Source organism: Colletotrichum orchidophilum, assembly GCF_001831195.1.
Source record: "Colletotrichum orchidophilum strain IMI 309357 chromosome Unknown Scaffold_32.1, whole genome shotgun sequence".
Taxonomy (NCBI): Eukaryota; Fungi; Ascomycota; class Sordariomycetes; order Glomerellales; family Glomerellaceae; genus Colletotrichum; species Colletotrichum orchidophilum.
Genome location: NW_019172988.1, coordinates 22,711 through 43,232, shown reverse-complemented (window position 1 = coordinate 43,232; position 20,522 = coordinate 22,711). Strand labels below are relative to the sequence as shown.

General features: G+C 50.2%; 7 protein-coding genes across 7 annotated transcripts; 3 read left to right on the top strand and 4 right to left on the bottom strand.

Annotated features, from left to right (window-relative positions):
* Positions 1-447: 447 nt before the first annotated feature.
* On the bottom strand, positions 448-2,070 carry CORC01_04750 (proclavaminate amidinohydrolase; the record flags this gene model as incomplete). The annotated part of the gene is made up of 9 exons (XM_022616397.1): positions 448-647; positions 699-924; positions 982-1,024; positions 1,075-1,096; positions 1,163-1,186; positions 1,235-1,388; positions 1,446-1,552; positions 1,618-1,711; positions 1,771-2,070. The coding sequence occupies 9 exons, from the start codon at positions 2,068-2,070 to the stop codon at positions 448-450; spliced, it is 1,170 nt and encodes a 389-aa protein (XP_022476994.1).
* Positions 2,071-2,647: 577 nt separating this feature from the next.
* On the top strand, positions 2,648-4,578 carry CORC01_04749 (uncharacterized protein; the record flags this gene model as incomplete). The annotated part of the gene is made up of 3 exons (XM_022616396.1): positions 2,648-3,165; positions 3,224-3,364; positions 3,489-4,578. The coding sequence occupies 3 exons, from the start codon at positions 2,648-2,650 to the stop codon at positions 4,576-4,578; spliced, it is 1,749 nt and encodes a 582-aa protein (XP_022476993.1).
* Positions 4,579-5,559: 981 nt separating this feature from the next.
* CORC01_04748 (fungal specific transcription factor domain-containing protein) lies at positions 5,560-8,539 on the top strand (the record flags this gene model as incomplete). Its single annotated transcript, XM_022616395.1, has 4 exons — positions 5,560-5,753; positions 5,808-6,486; positions 6,544-7,292; positions 7,345-8,539. The coding sequence occupies 4 exons, from the start codon at positions 5,560-5,562 to the stop codon at positions 8,537-8,539; spliced, it is 2,817 nt and encodes a 938-aa protein (XP_022476992.1).
* Positions 8,540-9,228: 689 nt separating this feature from the next.
* Positions 9,229-10,473, bottom strand: CORC01_04747 (uncharacterized protein; the record flags this gene model as incomplete). The annotated part of the gene is made up of 4 exons (XM_022616394.1): positions 9,229-9,514; positions 9,589-9,933; positions 9,989-10,236; positions 10,303-10,473. 4 exons carry the CDS (start codon positions 10,471-10,473, stop codon positions 9,229-9,231), a joined length of 1,050 nt encoding a protein of 349 aa, XP_022476991.1.
* A 4,082-nt stretch (positions 10,474-14,555) lies between these two features.
* Positions 14,556-14,777, top strand: CORC01_04746 (uncharacterized protein; the record flags this gene model as incomplete). The annotated part of the gene is made up of 1 exon (XM_022616393.1): positions 14,556-14,777. The coding sequence occupies one exon, from the start codon at positions 14,556-14,558 to the stop codon at positions 14,775-14,777; it is 222 nt and encodes a 73-aa protein (XP_022476990.1).
* A 706-nt stretch (positions 14,778-15,483) lies between these two features.
* Positions 15,484-16,431, bottom strand: CORC01_04745 (uncharacterized protein; the record flags this gene model as incomplete). The annotated part of the gene is made up of 1 exon (XM_022616392.1): positions 15,484-16,431. One exon carries the CDS (start codon positions 16,429-16,431, stop codon positions 15,484-15,486), a length of 948 nt encoding a protein of 315 aa, XP_022476989.1.
* A 987-nt stretch (positions 16,432-17,418) lies between these two features.
* CORC01_04744 (uncharacterized protein) lies at positions 17,419-17,727 on the bottom strand (the record flags this gene model as incomplete). Its single annotated transcript, XM_022616391.1, has 1 exon — positions 17,419-17,727. One exon carries the CDS (start codon positions 17,725-17,727, stop codon positions 17,419-17,421), a length of 309 nt encoding a protein of 102 aa, XP_022476988.1.
* Between the last annotated feature and the right edge of the window lie 2,795 nt (positions 17,728-20,522).

The following is a 20,522-nucleotide window of genomic DNA, read 5'->3' as shown; positions in this document are numbered from 1 at the left end:
GGTCTTGGTAGGCGCCAATTTGTTCAGCGACCTTTCGGGAATTTTAAAAGTGTTTTTCAAAGGGATCACTGGGTCATTTCTTCACAGCAGTCGGCCGGTGAGAACAAAGGCCTTCTTATTTCCCATCGGCGGTAATGATTCGACACAAGCTGCGAAATTCCTTGAAAGGCATTGTTTTTACCGTTGTTTAATGGTCCCCAAGTCATCGATTTCTTGTCATTGTGAATGCAATTGATTTCCAGTATACTCTTCGCTATCCCAGACCTGCGACGCAGCGAGGAAAACGACATTGGTCTGTCCCTTTGCCGCGCAGTTAACGCGACTTCCCCTGCTTGGACGTCTCCTCGTCATCATTCCTCTTCACCGACCGTCAAACTCTTGGCAGCATGAAGAAAAATTGATTCCACACGATTCAATCAGTATCCAACTTTCACCGTACAGGCCTTACTAGACAGGCTTTAGAACCATGAGATCTATCAACGAATATGCAACCTCGGCTGCGGCGAGAACAGTAGTCTCTCCGTTATTATCGTAGGCCGGCGCAACTTCAACTACGTCGGCACCCACAACGGAGAGGCCTTCAAGGCCATCAAGAATGGCAAGAAGCTCCCTCGTAGACCAGCCACCCGGCTCGGCAGTGCCAGTTGCTGCAAAACATTAGCTTCACTCGGATAGATAGACAGTTCCACACAACCCACCAGGCGCGAAAGCCGGGTCAAGCACGTCAATGTCGACACTGATGTAGACTAGAGAGTCACCGACTCGCTCTTTGAGCTTGGAGATCACACCTTTGGTGCCGAGCTTGTCCAAGTCGCGTGCGGTGACAATTTCGAAACCGCATCGGAGGTCATTCCGCAGGTCACCCTTCCGTCGGAGCAATGGAGCTCTGATACCCGCATGGATCGAGGTATTCAATATCAGGTTCTCGGCTTGTTAGCTTCATGTAAGAGCAACTTCGCCGGGTAGTATAACTTAGCAGACCTCTTCATGAGCAATATGGAGGAACGTTCCATGGTTAAGACCTCTATTGTCAGTCAGAAAACGGCAGCTGCATGGTCGCATGTCTTCACTTACGCATAATCGGAAATACCTCCACCTAAAGCGCGCGAAGGCGCTCAGCGTCAACATCTGGTGCAATAGAGACCAGTCGTGGATGGCTTACCTAAAACTAAAGGATCCCAAGTGTCTGCGTAGATGGTAAGCTAGATGCCAATCCCATGTCAGAAGTACTGACCGATGTGACTATCAAAGTGGATGACTGAGACAGGACCCCATCTCTGGTAGGTCGACCGCAAAGCAGACAGCGTCGTTGTATGGTCTCCCCCGAGCGTGAGAATCCTCGGCGTGGACGACACCGATGAGTTCGCTGCCGGTCTACCCGAAAGGACCTTTCCCCCGATGATTAGCGCCTACTTTCGAGATGGCTCAGCGAGGAATCACTCAACAGTGTGGACTTTATCGAGACGCTTCAATGAAGCCGTGTTATCCAGCCAGGTCAGGCGGGCGTCGCCGCAGTCTACCACGGTAGCCCAGTCTTGCAGAGGGTTTCTTCCTGGTGGTTGTCTTGTCAGATGAACACATCCACCTGTACATAGCTTGTGTAGATGGATGAGTTACCCGTGTACACACTCCATTGCCCGGGCGATTTTCTCTGACTACCGCTCCGAATGGCCGGCGGGCCAAACCGAGCCCCGGGACGACCAGTGGTTGTCTATCACCACGCGTCAGATGGCCACTCTGTTAAAACAGCTAATTGAGGACTGCATTTACTGTGTCGTGAGGGGCACCGAAGACCGCAATGTCATACTTGTGTCCCTTTGTATTCTCATCCGAGAAGCAGTCCACGAACGGCAGGTTCGCAAACGTTCTTAGACCAGCATATGATGTCGCACCGTAAATATCGACATCCTCATCGTGATCCAGGGCCAATGGCAGCTGGTGGCCATGAGGTGGCTGGAGGTTGTCAAATGCTTGATGGGGAACCTTCCAAGCAGCCCCGCCGTGGAGGTGGTGGAGGAGAAGGAGGAGGGGGGGGAGGGAAATATGAAGCATTGATAAAGTGTACGTCATTGTCGAAAAGCTGAATTCTAGGGTTGAGTATTGGTGACTCAATCAGATGCTGGAATATCTGACTTCTTGTCCGACGGGAAAGGAAGAAGTACCTAGAGCACTTCCTGCCCTTTTGAAGGAAGGCAGGTCGATGTCAACGTCATCGTCTCATTGGCCGCTTCCACTGTGCCTTATCGCGACCCCTCAATGAATGGAAGTCGGCATCAGCCACATGTTCGTGTAAGCGGAGGTGTGGCTTGATTCCTGAGATGCGTTCTTTCCACAAACACATCGAATTTATAGGGAAGGTGCCTAGGGGGTGATAATAGATATTTTAGTCTTTAGTCTTTCTCAGAGTTGAACCTAATGAAAATTGCGCGGAGAGCTTGGAACCTGGTCAATGATGCTCCGCTTCGAACCCTCCGCCACCATCACCCATCTCCCGCTCCAGCAACCTTCAACATTTGCACCAGGCATCAGTCGCTTTTGCTGCATTTCCACACTTCCTGTGATGGTGGCGGCTCATTTCTGATCGAGACTTTCTTTACCAACCTGAATTCAGTATCCATATAACAGAAATACACTTGTATCCTCCACCATGTCGAATGACGCACCCTACTCCCGATCCTCAGCCACGAGTTACCGCCCAAGGGAGACCCTTCGGAAGCGACTAAGGCTCCAGCAGATTGAACACGACGGCGCAGTCGACGATGACGACAATACGGAAGAAGGGCCCCCACGGCCCCTCCCCAAGAGCGACTACAAATCCATATACAAATGGTGGAACGACGAATACCGCCTGGTCGCAGTCTGCGTCATCGGAGCCCTCGTCCTAGGCATCATCTTCAAGAATTACGACAAGCAGCCAATCCCCCAACTAATGCATGGCAACCTCGACTTTGATGTCATCATTGTAGCCATGTTCACCTGCGTTCGCGTCGCCATGAGTGGCATTGTCGAGTCCTCCATTAGCCAGTCTGCCTGGATCTGGGTGTCTGAAGCCCGGCAACGTCGCACCAATGACAGCCGAGCCAGGCTGGAAGACTTCAAGATTTATGACGAGGCATCACGCGGGCTTTGGGGAAGCCTGTATCTCTTGTGGCGGCTGAGAGGAAGGTAGCGCCGTGCAACTCTTCTTCTGCCCTGATCATCATGCTCACTGACCATGTGCCAGACATCTTGCTTGCATCGGTGCCTTGATCGTCATTCTTGTCCACGGGCTCGAGGCATCATCCCAACAGCTTTATCAGTACGAGGGCCAGCCACGAGAAATCCTCGACGAACCCAAAGTCGCGGCACCTGAGAGAAGCGATCTGTAGGATTACACTGTCTCCCGGGGCCTTGATCCGCGTAAGTGGCAGCGCATCGCTTGACGCATCTAGTCGCTAACGCGCAACAGGACCCTCTCTCAATGTGTCCACCAAAGCAGCCGTATACAGTGGTATACTATCCGTGGACGTCAAAAACCTCAACCTCGAATGTTCTGGCGTCAACTGCACGTGGCCCATCGTGCCAACACTGGCAGTTTGCGGCGAGTGCAATCCTCTGGACATGAGGACCATGTGTACCGACAAAACACAAACGTGCCGGTACAGCTTGCCCATGGGCACGTCAGTGGAGATCAGCCGAAATGCCCCAACCACTGAGCGGTTCAGGACGGCCGCGTCGGAGGGCACCATCCACCATATCAATTCGACGACGCGAACATACATATCTGTCTTCGACGTCCTATGGGTCATGAAGAGCAAGCGAGAGACGCAGAGTGTTGCTACGGAATGCGCGCTGTGGTTCTGCATGAAGAGCTACAACTTCACGATTATCGAAAGCCAGTTTCACCAAGAACTCATCAAAAGCTGGAACACGACGCGATTTGAACTGAGCAACAGCGCGCACGGCGACGAGTACGTCTTCGTTGATGTTCCGGGAGACATGAATGTGGCGCCGGAATCCAGGTACAGCATCTCCAGAAAAGCGTTGGCTGCGTTGCGGAGGTTCGTAGACCCGCTTGTCGAGACAACGTACGAGAAGCAGTATACAATTATCAACTTTTCGTCGGATTGGGCCGAAGGGATATACAATGCGAGAGAAAAACTGCCGGAATGGATCAACCGATTCAGCATCAGTCTGACGAATGAAGTGCGGCTTCATGGCGAAGTTCGGGACAAGGACCGACATCGATACAGCGGGCGTGCGTATGAGACGGTGCAGGTAATTGTCGTGGACTGGTTGTGGATGCTGTTCCCGACGGGCCTGATCATGATCAGCATTTACCATCTCTTTCACACCATCATCAGAGGCGCTCGCGACGGCATATCGGTATGGAAGAGCGATTCGTTGCCAATGCTCTTCTGTCGGATTGATGCCTCGATTCTTGCAAAGGTTGGCGATGGCATGGATGTGCCCAATGGACTGGATGAGGCTGTCGGCGATGTCAAGGTGTGCTTATGGAGGGAAGATGATGGCGACTGGGTGTTCAAGCCAATCGAGAGCGAGGAGTCGTCGTCGTCGTCTGAATCTGATTCTGACTGAGAAGCATCGTTGCAATCCTAGTCAGAAGCCAGTATCGGCGGTTGATATGCATTGATACGATACGTTCTTTCATCCTAACAAGTCACCGAACGAGGTCAAATGACGTACTAAGATAGTGCGAGGTGTGTGAGTCTCTCTAATTCCGCGTTCTGTGGTCCCTGACGTGCCTCTGGAAGCTCGGGACTCACGGTTCATGATGACGCTAATGACTCGGACCCAGTCGGGGAATAGGATCGCTATGTCTAATTGGTCTGTCTGTACTGCCGAGCTCATGAGGAGCTCGTGGTAAGTCGCCCCAGCGACTCGGCAGAGGTGGTCGGCAAAGAGGTTCCTGAGTCGACTGACTCTGATTTGCCATGTCAAATCCAACCCTCCACTTCGCAGTTTCGCAGTCCTCGGCTCCAACCTCTAGCCCCATGCCCCAAGTTAAAGCACTACCCGTACGGCATGCACTTCGTTGAGCGGGTGAGCGAATTACAGATCATTAGTGGCTATGCCAAGCCAGTGGAAGAGACGAGTCAGAGTGAGAGATTGAGAGGAGAGATGGCCAATTCCGATCACTCCGACATATGCCCGGCCTACCCTGGCTTGGTTGATAGCTTCCCCTGTCACAGCTCCAGCTCTGCAGGAAAGTCAGGCTCGAATTCCGTGCCGTGCCCACCACCATCCCGTCCCGTCCCCAGACATCTGTCCCCAGACATCTAGCGTCAAAGGATCGTCGACGGCTCCAGACCCCAGAATTTCGACTCCAGAGTTGTCATGCATCTCTCTCCCCTCTTCCCCACACCCCGCAAAGTGTTCCCGTCCGCCATCTTCGGTCAAGTCAGTCAGTCCAGAATCGGGAATCTCACCTTGTTCAACTCTTTCCGTGTCATATGTTTCAGTATTCTATCTCCTTAGACGAGCTTCCCCTTGCTCCAATCACTTATCTTGCGAATCCCCAGTGAAGAACCCTCCTTGCGCGGTCCAAAAGTCTAAACAATGGCACCTGAGACCATACCTCCTGAAGCCTCCAAGCCCAAGTCGCAGAACAAGGTCCGCAAGCGCGCACCAAAAGCCTGTCTATCATGTCGCGCTCGCAAAGTCAGATGCGACGTGTCTCAGCGAGGTCGCCCATGTATGAATTGTTACCTCGACAGTGAGAACTGTGTTGTTACTGGGCGCGCCTCACGGTTGTGAGTACTCGTATTCTTGTCCAGTTTTCTTGGATATACTGACCCGTCGACCAGTCGCAGAGCGCAGCAGGTAGATGGCGCCGACACCACGGAGGGCGCATACCCGCCGTACGACGCTGATGCTGGCGAGCAACTTCTGGTCGTAGACCCCATCACGACAACGAGCAACGACTCTCGGCCAGTTCCCTCAAACGAACCAGACGCCCAGCCCCAAACCTGTAATCATTCACATGGCGACGATATCTCAATACCAACAACCGCCGAGCGATCAGAGAGTCCAGTACTTATTAACAGCAATACCCAGCATGACCACCCAAAGCCAAGTTACCGTGCCCGCTCTTCAGTCGCGTCCACGAGCACATACGAAGCCTTCCCTTCCAATTCCTTACCGTTGAACAACCAACCATTTACAACACCATATACCGCTGATCAACGTAACACGATGGGGATAGACGTCACTTATTCCTTTTACCCATTCCTAGCACTAGGCAACCTTCATGGCATACCGCCACAGGATGTTAACTACTTGGAGCTTCAGGGATGTCTCCGGGTGCCAACGCGCACCATACTGGACGAGCTTGTTCAACAATACTTCCTGCATGTCCACCCATTACTACCAATGGTCAATGAGGGCGATTTTTGGGATGTCTACTGCGTGAACCCTGCGGGCTACGTGCCTAGCGACAAAATTTCGCTGCTGGTCTTCCAGGCAATGCTATTCGCGTCCTGCAACGTATGTCATCCATCGCCAACCTGACAGCCTTTGGTGCGGCATACTGACATCAACTAGTTCGTCTCCCGCCAGACTATCAAGACCCTCGGCTTTCCCACGATACGCGCCGCTCGCGCCGCTTTCTACAGACGTGCCAAACTCCTCTACGACCTCGAATCCGAATCGTCTCCTCTCGCAATCTCACAGGCCTCCCTCCTCCTCTCCTTCTGGTCATCGCCCACGTCTCCGGCCTTCCGCAAATCAAACACAGCATGGCTCTCTATTGCGATCCAAAATGCAAAAATGGTGGAAGCCCATCACTACGCCACGCGCACAGCATCTCCCAAGAAGCGCAACCTCCTCAAGCGGCTCTGGTGGTGCTGTATCTTACGCGACCGCATCGTCGGCCTGGGCCTCCGCCGCAGTCTGCAGATCACCCGGAGTCACTTCACTTTTGACGCGAATGAGAGTCTCGGGTTTTCGGACTTAGCCGATGAGATTGAGAGAAGTAGGGTGTATAACCCAGGCACGAAACGGTGTTTGGCCGAGATTTTGGAGCAACTAGTCGAGTTGTGTGTCGTGCTGACTGATATCCTGATCCTGGTGTTTCCCCTGGATGACAGGCCGGGCTGGGGCAGAGAGATGCGAGCCGAAGAACAGGACAAGGTACGCGTATGCAAGGTTGCGCTACAGAGGTGGTACAAGGGTGTGACTTTGCGGTTCCCCATGTTTGGTGGTGGTTCTGTCGCGAGGATCAAGACTCCTGGGAACGAGTTCCAACATGACTCTGTGATTTTGTACACCAATCTGATGTACATGTATTATCAGTAAGTCGCTCCTATGACCCAATTCTATTGAAGGTCACTAACATCCGCTCAGCTCTTCTCGAGTTGTTCTCAGTCACCACGAAGTCCTACACCTCGCCATCACCGCCGCAGCGCCATCGTTCAACGCCATTCCCACCTCTGATCTAGTCATCATCGGGGAGAACCGACACGAGCTTCAGGACGCCGCTTCCGGGGTAACAGAGTGTCTGAAGGAATTGATCCATCTTCGACTCGCCCGCTGGTTACCCATTAGCGCTGTGGCTTGCACCGCTTTGCCATTGGTCTTGCATATTCTCGACGTGAAACTTTCGGCCTCGTCGCGATCCTTCGACCCCAATACCCAATCAGCTCTCAAGCAGCATCGCCTCAACATCCTCATAGAGGCCATGAAAACCTACCAACCGCAATACGACGGCGTCGACTGGGTCAGCGAGACGATTCGACACATTGTCAACTTGGCTCAGATAGATTCGCCAGCACGAGGAGAGACCGCAAACGCAACCCCCGGCGGTGCAGTCATTGCAGATTGGACCGACATCCTCGCCTCCCAGCCAAGCTCCTACCTCCGCCTCGCCCTGACGATGGATCTTTCGCTCAGCAAAGGACGGCTTCCCGAGGACGGTGACTTTCCGGTCAGTCTTCAGGGCCTCTTTACGGGAGGCTTCAATCCGCTCAAGGCGCTCCTTGAGCGTAAGCGGAAAGAGAGCAGAGACGCGAGCGTGGGGCTCTCCGAGGCCGCGGAGCACGCCGTGGAGCGTATGACGGATTTTGACGCCGCTGCGATGCGGGTGAACCTGTTCCGAATGCAGCCGGGGACGGTCACGGCCATCCCGTCGGACGAGGGCTCGACCTCGCCGGCGTCCGCGGGCAGCCACAGCCAAGACAGCGTGACGGACGACACCTCACCGCAAACCGGGGCAGAATACCAAAGCAGCTGCGACGTCACTATGACGGACCACCCGCCGTCGGAAGGGATCGATGGCCTGGCGGCTGAGGTGCTTGCGGCGTTTCCCTTGGACGATCAGTCAGCGAGCGTGGACGGGGACTTTGATGGTATGTACTTTGACGGGATGCCTGGGCACGACGGGCCTGGCGGGTGGATCGAGACGGCGTGGAATGAGCTTGCGCAGCACTCTTCGGCGGCGGCGGCGGGTGGCAGGAGCGGTGAGGATCGGACGGATCGGGATACCGCGAGGGTTTTGCTTGATGCGTTACGAGAGGGGGAGTTGGCGGAGTGTGCGGCTTGAGGTGTGTATGAAATAGAATGGTGACTTGACGACTTGATGTATGCTTTCGTCGTTTGGAATAAGTGTACTAAGGTAGAAGAAGGTGGATGAACTCGCTGTATGATACTTTTTTCATGTTACTCTACAATCCGGCCGTTTCATGTGCTCTTCGTCCCGCCAGTACGCCAACCTTTCCGGGATCTGCTACCGGCATTGGCCATGTTCAACCTTTTTACTGTAACTGCTGCACTGAGATGGCAAAGTTGGCATGCTGTTCTCTTTACATCATACGATAACTATTACTGGGGCCAAGAACGAGTCTATCTTGAAGGATGTCTCCAAACTATATGACCAGCGCTGGACGTACATTGCGCGTGCATGGACAGCGACCTGGGCGTTGCTAGTAGACAGCTACTAATATTAAATTGACCGAATGAGCGTCTTTGAAATAAGCCATTCTTATTCAATCAAAAGCGCTTGTGTATTAGCAGAGTTGTACGTGCTGTGCTGTGAAAGTAAGCCATCTCTCTGGGAATGAAGCTATGCAAGTTTTGCTGGGAATCAAATCGCACGCTGTATCATTTTCCCCAAAAGCTCCCGTCTGTGTATCAATGCTCCTTCTCTGTACCAACCACTATCTCCAAACGCTCCTCCGATGCCAAAGAAAAAAAAAAACACTGTATAGTCCAGGAACTAGATGTGATGATGTCTCAAGACCATTCAGACTGCTTCGGGTCGAACTTGCGGCAGTAGCCACATTCGCAGATGAACCCGTACTTATACCACAGCACGGACGGCACTTGACCGTATGATATGGTTAGCTCTTCGCCCTTTTCAATCTCCCAGTCTCTCACGGTAAAGACTAAGAGCTCTTTATCAGTGCGAAACTTGTAATCAATCTTTGGAGAGCAAGAATGATTGAATCGGCCTGCAATGGCGAAGAGACCGGGTACGTTCTTCTGAGTACCATCCTTGGAGGTGAGACGAGCTGTGAACCTATTATCCGGTCAATAAGTTGATATCGCCCGGTTAATAAGTTGATAGGCGAACGATAGAAACGGGCCACCTACGCGTTTGTGCTCCAGATGGCCTCCTCTTTTGTCTCTCCTTCCTGATTAGAAAAAGCGGACATATCGTTCGCAACCAATCGCTCCTTCTGCGGCAGAGATTTGACAGCCTTGGTCACATCTGAGTAGAAAGCGTGATATAAAGCCTTCTCTACCATGATCTGTTCACCCCTATGGAGCTTCTTGGTAGCGAAGGCGCCCCAGCCGGCCGTAGGGGATCTGCGAATCTCAAAGAACTCGTTCGAGAAGATTGATAGTCGCTCCTTGCTGCTGTGGTTGTCCTCGTAAGTTGTCAGGAGCGGCAGTTCAACGGGACTGAGAACGATGGGATCTTCGATGCTGCCGAAGCTGTTGCTTTTAAATGTCAGACAAGAGCAGTGTTTGAAGGAGAGTGAGTACTCACCCTTGGATGGGCACGTCAGACACCAAGCTGCTAGCCGCTGAGCTCGTTGAACACTGCGTGTAGTAGCCTGCGTCGCTGTAATCATCGTCGTCCTCCTCCTCCTCCTCCTCGTCATCATCGCTCAGTTCCCCGTCAACAATAATGCCTTGAGCAACGTAAATTGACTTCCAAGTCATCTCTGAAAATGGTAAAGGAGGAAGAGCCTTATTAATCATTGATTGAAACTCGAGGAACTCGACCTTGAGTTTCTATGGTTGATAGCTGTCAGCCCCTTCCTTCTGATTATTAATTATCAAGGGTCAGGTGGCACTTACCTCAAGTGGCTCTCTCATGTTCATTATATGATTGACTGCCTCGGCGTCGACAGTGAGATCAAGGATTGCATTAAGAACTACCATCTCAATACGGGCCTTATTCTTGACCAGCACTTCAATGCCGACATTGAAATCATCTCGCGCCATGCCTTTCTTCTTTATGGCGCCCATAAGAAAGAGCGATATGGTTTGGTTGATGTGGTCTGCGAAACCTCACGGTCGAAGTGATCTTGTGTTGCCAGTGTCTCGGCTTTTCTTTGCGATCGCTCTTGGGAGTTGAAGTTGTAGCAATCAAATGGAAAGAGCCAGATTCCTCAGTCGCTTTTCTGCTCACTGCTGAAGTTTCAAGCCTATCAGTAATCTTCCAGTTGCCCTTTTTTGTTGTTGTCAAACAAAGAAGTCATGATGTATCAACATACCCAAAGTAAGAAGAAACGCTGAAGATAATCAAGAGTCTCAAATGTGAATTGCAAAAGTCAATGAATGTATGGGATGTTTGTCTTGTTGTGAAGCCAATATCTCTGAAGCTGAGTTGAAGAAGCCGAGATGAGGAGGTGAGGACTCAAAGGGGATTAAAGAGGCGAAGATTCAGAGGCTGGGTGGAGGAAGGTGAGGCCGAGTTGAGTGGGCCGGCCAGCTGCGTATTCTCCGCTTCATAATCATATTTACGCCCATTCCTCAATTTGATTCTGAAAGTCAGCAGGTGCGACCACACTTGATGGGTAGCGAGGTTGCTTGAACGGCAAGAGCTGGCAACAGTGGGTGACGACTTCCCACATTTTGGTGAGGCCTAATCGGAGCAATCATGAACACAGCATGAGGGCACACAAACGTTTCAAAACACAGTAAGTTGCTTATGGTGAAAATCAATGTGCTCTAGAAAAGTTTTCCTCATACTTGCTAGCAAGTGATATAAACGCTTGCAGATAAATATGCAGCAGGTGCGGGTAGTCTGTTGTGTGGGAAGCGGACATTCATTCGGCTTGGCATCATGGCAATCTGGAAGAGTTACAGTGTTGTTAGAGGCTAATGGAACTGGCCCAATAAATATTTGACACCATTCAGAACCACAGAAGGATTCTCTTCTTATGGGATGAGTTCAAGGGAGACGGGGACTGGACAAGGTGAGAGGGAATTCTGGCCGTCAAAGATTCCGTCTACCAACCCATCATGACAGTATATTTGAGGGAAACGCCAAACAAAGGACGCAATCTCAAAGCAAGTCGGCTCTTGTACTCTTGGCCCTTCTTCCTACAAGTCTCACTCATGAAACTGCTACACAAACATCTCGCTTGTGTTGACTTCTTACTCACATTGTCAGCGTACATACCCCCCCCTCTTCAATGTCTCCTTTCTCTTTGTGCTTCAACCACTTGGTGTTTGAAGTTGGAGAACGAAGGCATATACATTGACAATCTAGAGAAAGGAAAGCAATGCCGGAAAGCCAGAGAGAACCCGGGAATACACAACAGCAGTGGAATCATCAGCCCAGTATAGACCTGGACGGGGATGCTTCAGCCTACGGGATTAGACTCAGCACGGCAGCTTCTGCCGTGCCGCCTCACCGATCCAGCCACTTGGCTGCTATCCATCGGCCGGCGTCCCTAGGTGTAGAAGAAGGTTCCCAAGCTGTAGCATGTAAACATGAATGCCAGCACCAACCGGCGCTGTGCTCCTGCATGGTACAACGCAGGCCGGGAACCGGAAGACGAACCGACGCAATAATGCTGCGGAATGCAAGTGTTCATCCGTCATCCATGGCCCAGGCGTCGTCGCAGATTTGAGCAGCGCCCTCAACAAACCGGGCGTTGCTCCCCGTTTCAAACAACCGCCGACAGAGCGCTCGGTTCAGGAGTACTTGGCCTGAGCAGAAAGCCAAGCCTCGTGGAAATCAGGAAACTTTCTGACAGGTAGCGCAGATCAAGCTTGAATTTCGGAAGAAATATCAGCAAAGTAGTAGGGGTTGCGTAAGGTAGGTGCCAAGGCAGCAGATGTCAAGCAAGCGGATTCATTCGCAGGGTAGTGTGTGTCTACAGCTGCTTGGGCGGCGCTTGTCAAACGCAATTGATCTGGTTGAGAGGCAAAGACTTTGTCCATGCTATTCTGCAATTCCAAAGAGAGGATGTGGATCTGAAGCTGCGACAAGAGGCTAGGTTTCCGTTGAGGTCTAAAGCAGTGAGTCACTTCACGTTCCGATATCCACAATATCGAGATGCGTGTTTCTTCGGGGAATCAGCCGGGAGGGAACTTGGCATGTGCGACGACCCAATTGAGCGCCATGAGTACTTTTTTCGGGACATTTGTTTCGCGCTTTGACAGAAAAAGGCAGTCTGCCGGCGCTCATGCAAGGTCCTCCCGCCGGAAGTGAAAAGAAAAATTTTGAAGTATGCAGGGACGAAGAGAGAAGCGCAAGAGACGCTTGGTGTCGCGCAGCAATTGCCTCATGCCGATGCAGGGCGAAGTCGAGCGAGGCATCGACCCTTTGCAAGCCGCGCAGACCACATGTCTTGAGTCGAACATCATGTCGGATGACGCACCTTGACCATGAAAGGTTCGTGACGGGGTGAAGAATGCGTGGAAGCAAAACGATGTGGAGGTGATTCGATGAGAAACGTCGCTTGTCGAAGTAAGCCTTGCTGATTTGATAGAGACGGATAGGGCTGATGGTGATCCTGTGTCTAGAGGGCCGTCCATGGTGGCGGGAGCGATGGAATTAGCCACAGCAAGGAAAAGCAGCTGAAAGAAAACGAGAGTTAAGGCAGGAAAGGTAAGCTAAGGCAGTGGCTGACAGTGTACATAGTACGTAAATACGTACCGCACTCGGTGTGATCGCACCGAAGGAGTGGATCATCCACGTGACTGCCGGAGCCGGTAGACCGGCAAGTTCGACTCGGACCCTTCCACTCACTCGCACCCACTTTTCAAGCTCTTGGTCAGGAGTCGCATCTTATTCCTTCGCACTGCATTTCCCAAACTCGATGAGACCGCCCTCTTTTCGGCTGTTTTGCCCTCTTGAGTTTTTTTTTTTTTTCTTTTTGGAGAGAGACAAGGAGACAAAGTTATTCTCGGCACTCATACTTTTTGGGGAGAGCCCACAGACGAGCGAATTTCTTGCACATTACCTGACCGGGAGCGTACCTCGTAGCAGAAACTGTGCTGGTCTCTTTCCATTCGATCGAGTTCGATCCGAAGCTTCAGAGTTGCAAAGCTTCCTCCGTCCGGCCCCGCGTGCCGGGAGCCCGTTGGCATGGTCAGCCATGTAACCAAAAGCTGGCGGCGCCTCGTTCTCTGACTGGGCACGCAAGCCGCCGAGCTCTGTTTGTTTCTTCTGCCCTGCCCCCCCCCCCCCCTCTCTATGAAGGGTTCCGGGTCCGATGTTCAAGCTCAACCGTTGTTATCGTTGCATTTGTTGAACGAACCCAACTGCCTAGGCTTCCCTGTGTTATCCTTCCTCAACTTGCACATAGTTTCTTTCGCCCGTCTTTGTGCCCATAGGGCGGGCGCATTAAAGCATCAGGTCCTTTGCCTCTCTCGCCCCCCCCTTGGGGCCCTTTGGGGTATCCTTGATCCGCCAGGCTTCCACGTCTGAATATCGAACGCAGCTAGAAGGACCGGGTCTCGCCAGGAACCCATGCCGCGGGGACCCTACTTCAGACGGAGCATGCGTCCTCGGCCGAGTCGCGACGAGGCACATGTCAAGTAGCTGTCCAATGCAATGCGCGAGCCTTTTTTTTTTTTTTTTTTTCCCCCTTCTCCTCTTCTTCCCCTCTCCCTTTTCCTCTTGTGTTTTCTCCTGCAGCCAGAAATCGTCCCTCCTTCGGCATTTCGTCATACGGTCCGATGGGATGCCATGCCATGCCATGCCGCAGAACTATCTTCAGGGTGCAGCCCGCCAGGAGAGATATACAAGCCATGGATGTCCCCGTCACTTTCCCCTTGAGCCAGCTTCCTTAGCAACCATCCCATGATTGTATCAGACCATTATTATCAGAAGCATTACTCGCCTTCACTCGCAGCAGTCTACACATAAGAATGCGCCCTTCTTCTCACTTACCTCTTGCTTTTCCATTATCAAATCTATCCGGATTCTACCATCAAACACACTGAACACTCATAATCAGCGTGGCATACACTACACCTCTCGGAAGCACTATCACTATCAGAGAATCAGCATCTCACCAAGGTAACTACATAATCACATGAAATGATGAAGTGCCTCTTACTCACACGAGAAAACAGCCCGACCCAGCACAATGGACTACAGAAGCTCAAATAGAACGAGCCACTCAAGCTCCAACCAAAAGTCAAGGCACCGAGATGCCAGCGGGAGACTCAACGAGGGCTCACATCACGTCAAAACCTCCAGTGGGGATCGGCAAAGAGAGGTCCCCCAAGGTCGCAGCGGCTACAACCGGACCCGCGAACGCGAACACGGCCACGGCGTATCACCAAAGGGCCGATCCGGATACAACTGAGCCCACCTCTACTTTGCCAAAACTTCGCCGCTATAGTGCGGGATTTCACGACATCACTTAGAAAGAAAAAAACCAAATAGACTATGTTAGAAAGATTTGACGGGATAGAATCTATACAGGAGGACACGACTTAAAAGCCTTGGGCCAACCAGTACGCAGGAACCAAAAAGCTGATTTCAACAATGCAGGCAGGGAAAATCAGTAGCAAAAAATAGAAGTTCCAATTGAACCAAGACTGTTCAAAACATCAAGCGCCGCTGCCTAGTCCAACAACACAATAATCCCTACATCTCCTCGTTTCCGCTGGAGTCCTGTTCTCCTCCATTTACGAAGCCCTTTCTTCAGCCTCAAGGAACAACTCACCAGCGTTGCTAGACAAGTGCTCGACATCGACAACCACCCATGCTAAGCCAAGTGCAGGTTCTTGGTCGATGAATGCGCCCAAACCCTGCATAAACAAAATACCCGGCTGCCTTTGGGCTCCCCGGAGCCTGCCCCTGTTTGGTTGCATGCATAAAGTGCGCTTCCCATAAAGCCAAGGAATGACAAAGGAGCCGCCCAATCTGGATCGCACACGACACCGCCGAAGAAAACCTACTTTCAACTAACCCCAAAAATGACCACCACCCCATCAACAGTTCTCAACTAAGGTAGGCAGACAACCATTGCCATTCTCAAAAAAGAACTCAAGCAACATCCCTGGACATCACACCGGCGGTCTAAAAGCGCTCTTGACGAGACAATGCTCGCACTCAATGTACGACTCGTTCGACGGCACCCAGTGCAAGCGCCGACAGTCGCAGATCGACCACCTCTCCTCCGTCAACGACGTGATGAGCTTCCGCTTCTCGTACAGCCCGTCCCTGACGCCGCACTCGATGCAGAAGCGCCGCAAGAGACCCTCCCCGCTCCGCAACGTCGGGAGCCTCGACTGCTCCTTGTCGCCGTCGGCTGCTTTGCCGGCGTACCGCCCGACGATGCAGCCGCTGGATGACACGACAAAGTAGTCGGGCAGCTTCTCAAAGGCGGCCTCGGGCTTGACCGTGTGGCAGCGGTAGCACCCGTATCCCTTTGATGATGATGTACTGTTGGCGCAAGTGGCCTCTGAAGGCTTTCCGGTCGCTAATGGGTTCTTCTTGCCGTCTCCTTTGCTTCTGCCTTCTTCTTCTTCTTCTCTCTCTGCTGGTCGTCCGCAGGCCTTTGGGAAGTTCCCTTCGGCGTGGATGATAAAGGCAGTCTTGCAGGAGTCCGATGCATGCCACGGCTGGTAACACTGACTGCGCCAGTAAGGCCCTCCGTGCAAAGAGGCCCAGTCGACCTGTCCGAGTATCCGATTTCGCAAGGCAGGGCACATGGCTTGGAAGAAGTGGGAAAAGTCACGATAAGGCCTGGGGAGAGTCGACCTTTGCAGAGCTGAGAAGGCAACGACTGGCGTGGAAGGGCTTGATTCGGATGTCGTAGATGAGAGGACGGGACTGGACGTATGGCTTCTTATCGGCGAAGTAGAAGTTCTGCGTCGAGTTGGTAGGTTTCTGGGGAAGCTGGGCCGTCTTATGATAGGTGTAATGGAAGGGTCCGAGACTATGCGACGCCTCGGGGCAGTCGTCGAGCGGCGTCGTCGTCTGGCTTGATGTTCACCGGCTGAGAGCGCCATGGTGACGTTTCCTGGATTCCGGGACGACTTTGTTTTCCTTGGTATGTTCACGTCTCGCTCTCAAGTGTCCCGGCAAGTTTTAATCACAAAGTGTCTCCCGTCGAATGGAGGATGCAAACTCACGATGAGGATCCGGCGATAGGTATTTTGTTGACGAGCAATAGATCATAGAATGTCGATATTGAGGGATAGAGATTCCAGTGGCAGATCGGAAGATTTTTAAGGTGCAGTTCCGGTCGACACCCATTCTTATACACTGACTGGGAAGTATTTTTTGCATGAAGGACGGGATGCTGGGCCATCTGAGCAAGCGTCACCACGAAGCAAGGAGGAAAGAGGATGGCCAAGCAAGGGCTAACAAGCGTACCCTGCACCTCCAACAAGAGAAGGACGAACAAGCACGCGCAGCAGCGGCTGCACACCTGACAAGGGGAAGGGGGTGTAGTCTTGCAACTTGCAGATAATGCATTGGAAATGGAGAGTGTGCGATTCACTTACCTCTTTGGCTCATCAAGACCTACCTTCTTTACCTACTGCCAACGAAAAACTCGATGGTCTTGAATGAGAACCCATTGCACTTGAGGCTCCCTTCCTCGTAACTTTTCTGCTTCCTCCAAATTGATCAGTCTTCTTGGGATCCTCAGATACATCGTAGCCCGTCGTCGCCCTTGACATCGTTGACAGAAGCAGCACACAGACACGGCCGCCGGAACAGCACGATAGCATCCGCGCCTTCTCGTGGACTCGATGCTTGTTGGTCAGCTAGACGAGGGGACATTGCTTCAAGGCCTATCATAGGCTCTGATACCTCACCGACCTGGCCAGGGTTTCCCTGCAGTCACAGCAGTTGCAGATCGAAAGAGGTACCCATACTAGTTAGACGCCATATCCAGACTGATGTATCGACACACACTCCCACACGGGGGAAAGGGTGGAGGAGCAGCAGCAGCAGCAGCAGCTTGGGTGAATTTTTGCCCTGCACTGGCGTCATACCACAGAGAGAGAAGAAGTGGAGGGGATTTTCATGTCAACTGGCATGAGAAAAAGCAAAGATGGACGGACGTTCGAGGTCGTGGACCGTGGACCGTGGACCGTGGACCGTGGACGGGCTTGCACCAACAGTGTGTTGCAATTTGCAAGGGGGTTCGACCAGGTTCTGGGGCTCCTAGCTGCCCGGGTTTTGGGACCGCATCTCTGTTGGCGTTTCCCAACTTCCTGGAAGTTTGATTTGAATACGGCATGGCAAGAGGAGGGGGGGCGTATCCAGTCTAGGGTGCACAAGGTAGGGCTGGTCATGCCATACCACAAGCTTGCCGCTCACCGGTGACATGCTCTTGAGCTGGCATATGCCCACTTCAAAGCGGATGCTTCGTCGTCGAATCGGTCTAGACAACAGAGGTGATCATTCACTTGCTCAGAATAGTGTCCACGTTGACCCCACAGCTAGTGCTTTTCCAAGGGGATCGAGGGCGCGACCTTTCCGAGACAACCTCGTCCTGGATGCCTATTGAGGTCGGAGGCGCATCTGGGATGCAACCTTCTCCGCATCAAAGACATGTCGTCTCCTAGGTAGACAATGTCCTAGATGGTGTCAGGGAGGGGCGGGTGATGCCTGACAGTCTCACGAGTTACCAATCGAACAGTCAGCCCAACGCCACGAATCGTGAGGGCGAAATCGCGGATGGTGATATGCAACCTGCACAACCGTTTGTAAGTCGCGCATCATATCCTTCAACCACTGACCCCCCGTCGCAAAGCATGTTGCTAGGTCTCAGGCGGTACAATCAAGAAAGAGAAAAAGAAGAAGAAGAAGAGGATGAAGAAGAGGATGAAGAAGAGGACGAAGCTCGCTCCACTATGGTCAACCGCTCGAGTCGCTGAGGCGCGCCCAGAGCAAACTGCGTACGAGGGCGGAAGAAGGGAGATTACACCACGTAACATCTGATGTGATAAGTGTGACGACCCAGCGTGTCGGTGCCGGCGTGCTGGAATTTATTCAAATTCCTGAACGTGTGCCCAGGGCCCCAACACCGGGTGGGAGTAGGTAGAATGAGGTGAGTTGCTGTTGGGCGGGCCCCCCCTGCACAAGCGGCCGCAGGTCGAGTCTCTGCCTCTCTCGTCACACCCTGCTCCTCTTGTTGGCACAAACAACGGGACGACGACGTTGGCGATGCTGCTTCTTCGTCTATGCTGAGAAAGTATCGATCCAACACCCCTGGTTTCGTTGGCAGACAGGGATCTCGTTGGACCGTTGCAACCGTGCAACCAACATGAAAAAACAAGGGTTGGTCAAGGCGCTTCCTTCTGAACGGCGAATGGAAATCCACCCTTCGGAGGCCCGAGTCGTGCATGCGGAGGAGCTGGAGAGTTTTCCTCCTGAATCTCGGGCAGCAAATGAGGTTTTACTCTCGATATTCCAGGGAACATGGGGACCAAGGGAGACTTGTTCCTGACGAGATGCGGTTGATTGCTCCTCGGTTCGAAAGCCCGCCTCCCCGATGACAATACGCTGTTACCGGGGTCTGGGAGGGATGATTGAACCAACGCTTGTCGACAACCTTGCTAAAAACCACCTTCCTTTCTCTGTCTCTCTCTCTCTCTCTCTGCTTCTGCCTTCCTCGGAGAGATTGAGTAAGTCCCCACCCCTAGATCCGGAACACCCCCTCATTCGGAACAGGATTTCTTTATCATACATCCCAGTACCACAACACCACTACTATTAATTAAACTATTATAATATTAAAATTTAATTCTTTTGAAAATATTAATATATTCGTAATAACTAAATATACCGAGCAGGATATTATCGTAGCTTTTAGCGATATATAAGCTAGTTAGCTTATACGATAAGTATCTCGGGCCTAAGGGATCTTTATAACGACCCTTTATTATTATTAAAACGGCGGTTTAATTAAAAAAACGTTAACGGAATATTTATAACGATTATCGTTAAAATAAAAAAAGTATTTAATTAACTAAGTATTAGCGTAGAGCTCCCTTAGCCTTATTTTAATTTATGCTTAGTTATACTTTTTTATTATTAAAATCGTTTTTATAAATAGCGATTTTTAACTTTTTAGTAAATATTAATTAAAATATTTTATTAAACGGAATTTAGAACTTAAGATATTAAAAAATAGATTTATTAAAAGCCTTTACGTTAAAACCGTTATTATTAAGATTTTATTAAAATATTTTAATTTATATACCGACTTTATAGTTAAAGCTATTCTATTATAAAATATATAAAATATAAACGAAACCGGGATAATAAAAGGTTAAGGGGTTAATAGTTTAGTATTAAGTTTTAGTAAAAAAAAAGGTTCGATTTATATATATTATTTTGGTTTTTATATATAAACGACGATAATTAAGTACGTATTAATAATAAGAGTAATATTTCGGCCTTTAGTTTTATTTAAGGGTAAAAAAGTATAATAATAGTAGTTTTTTAACGAACTCGCGGCTTATAAAAGCTAGTTTTTTAACGTAATCAAAAATAGGTAAATAAATAATATTATAGTAATTTTTTAATTAACTAATATTTTTAAACTTTAAATTAAGTTAAAAAGCGTTAATAAAGGTTTTAACCGCTTTTTAATATTAAATAGGTACGGTAATTATTATTTTAATACATTTATATAAAAGTGCTATATCCATAGGATATATTTAATTTTTTTACTATTTTATTTTTTTTATATAACCTAACCTCTCGACGTATTTATTTTTAATATATTAAAATTAAGATATTATAAAAAGATAAGGGTTTTATATACGCTTATAAACCTTTTAATCGTTAATAAAAAGAACTTTTTTTATTATTACGGCGAGGCGTATTAAAAAGTTTTAACGATATTAAATATATACACTAAATAAAAAATAATTAATATTTAGCTATTTTACTTTAATAAAATACTTTTAAATTAGTAATTTCTTTTTAATAAATAAAAGAGGTAATTATTTATAAAAAAAAAACCCTCGGTAACCTTAGTTTTTTAAAATTAAATAATAAAAAAAAAAGTAACGATTTTTAAACATTTAAATGATTTAAAAAAGATTATTTTTATTTTATTATTTTACCCTAATATTAA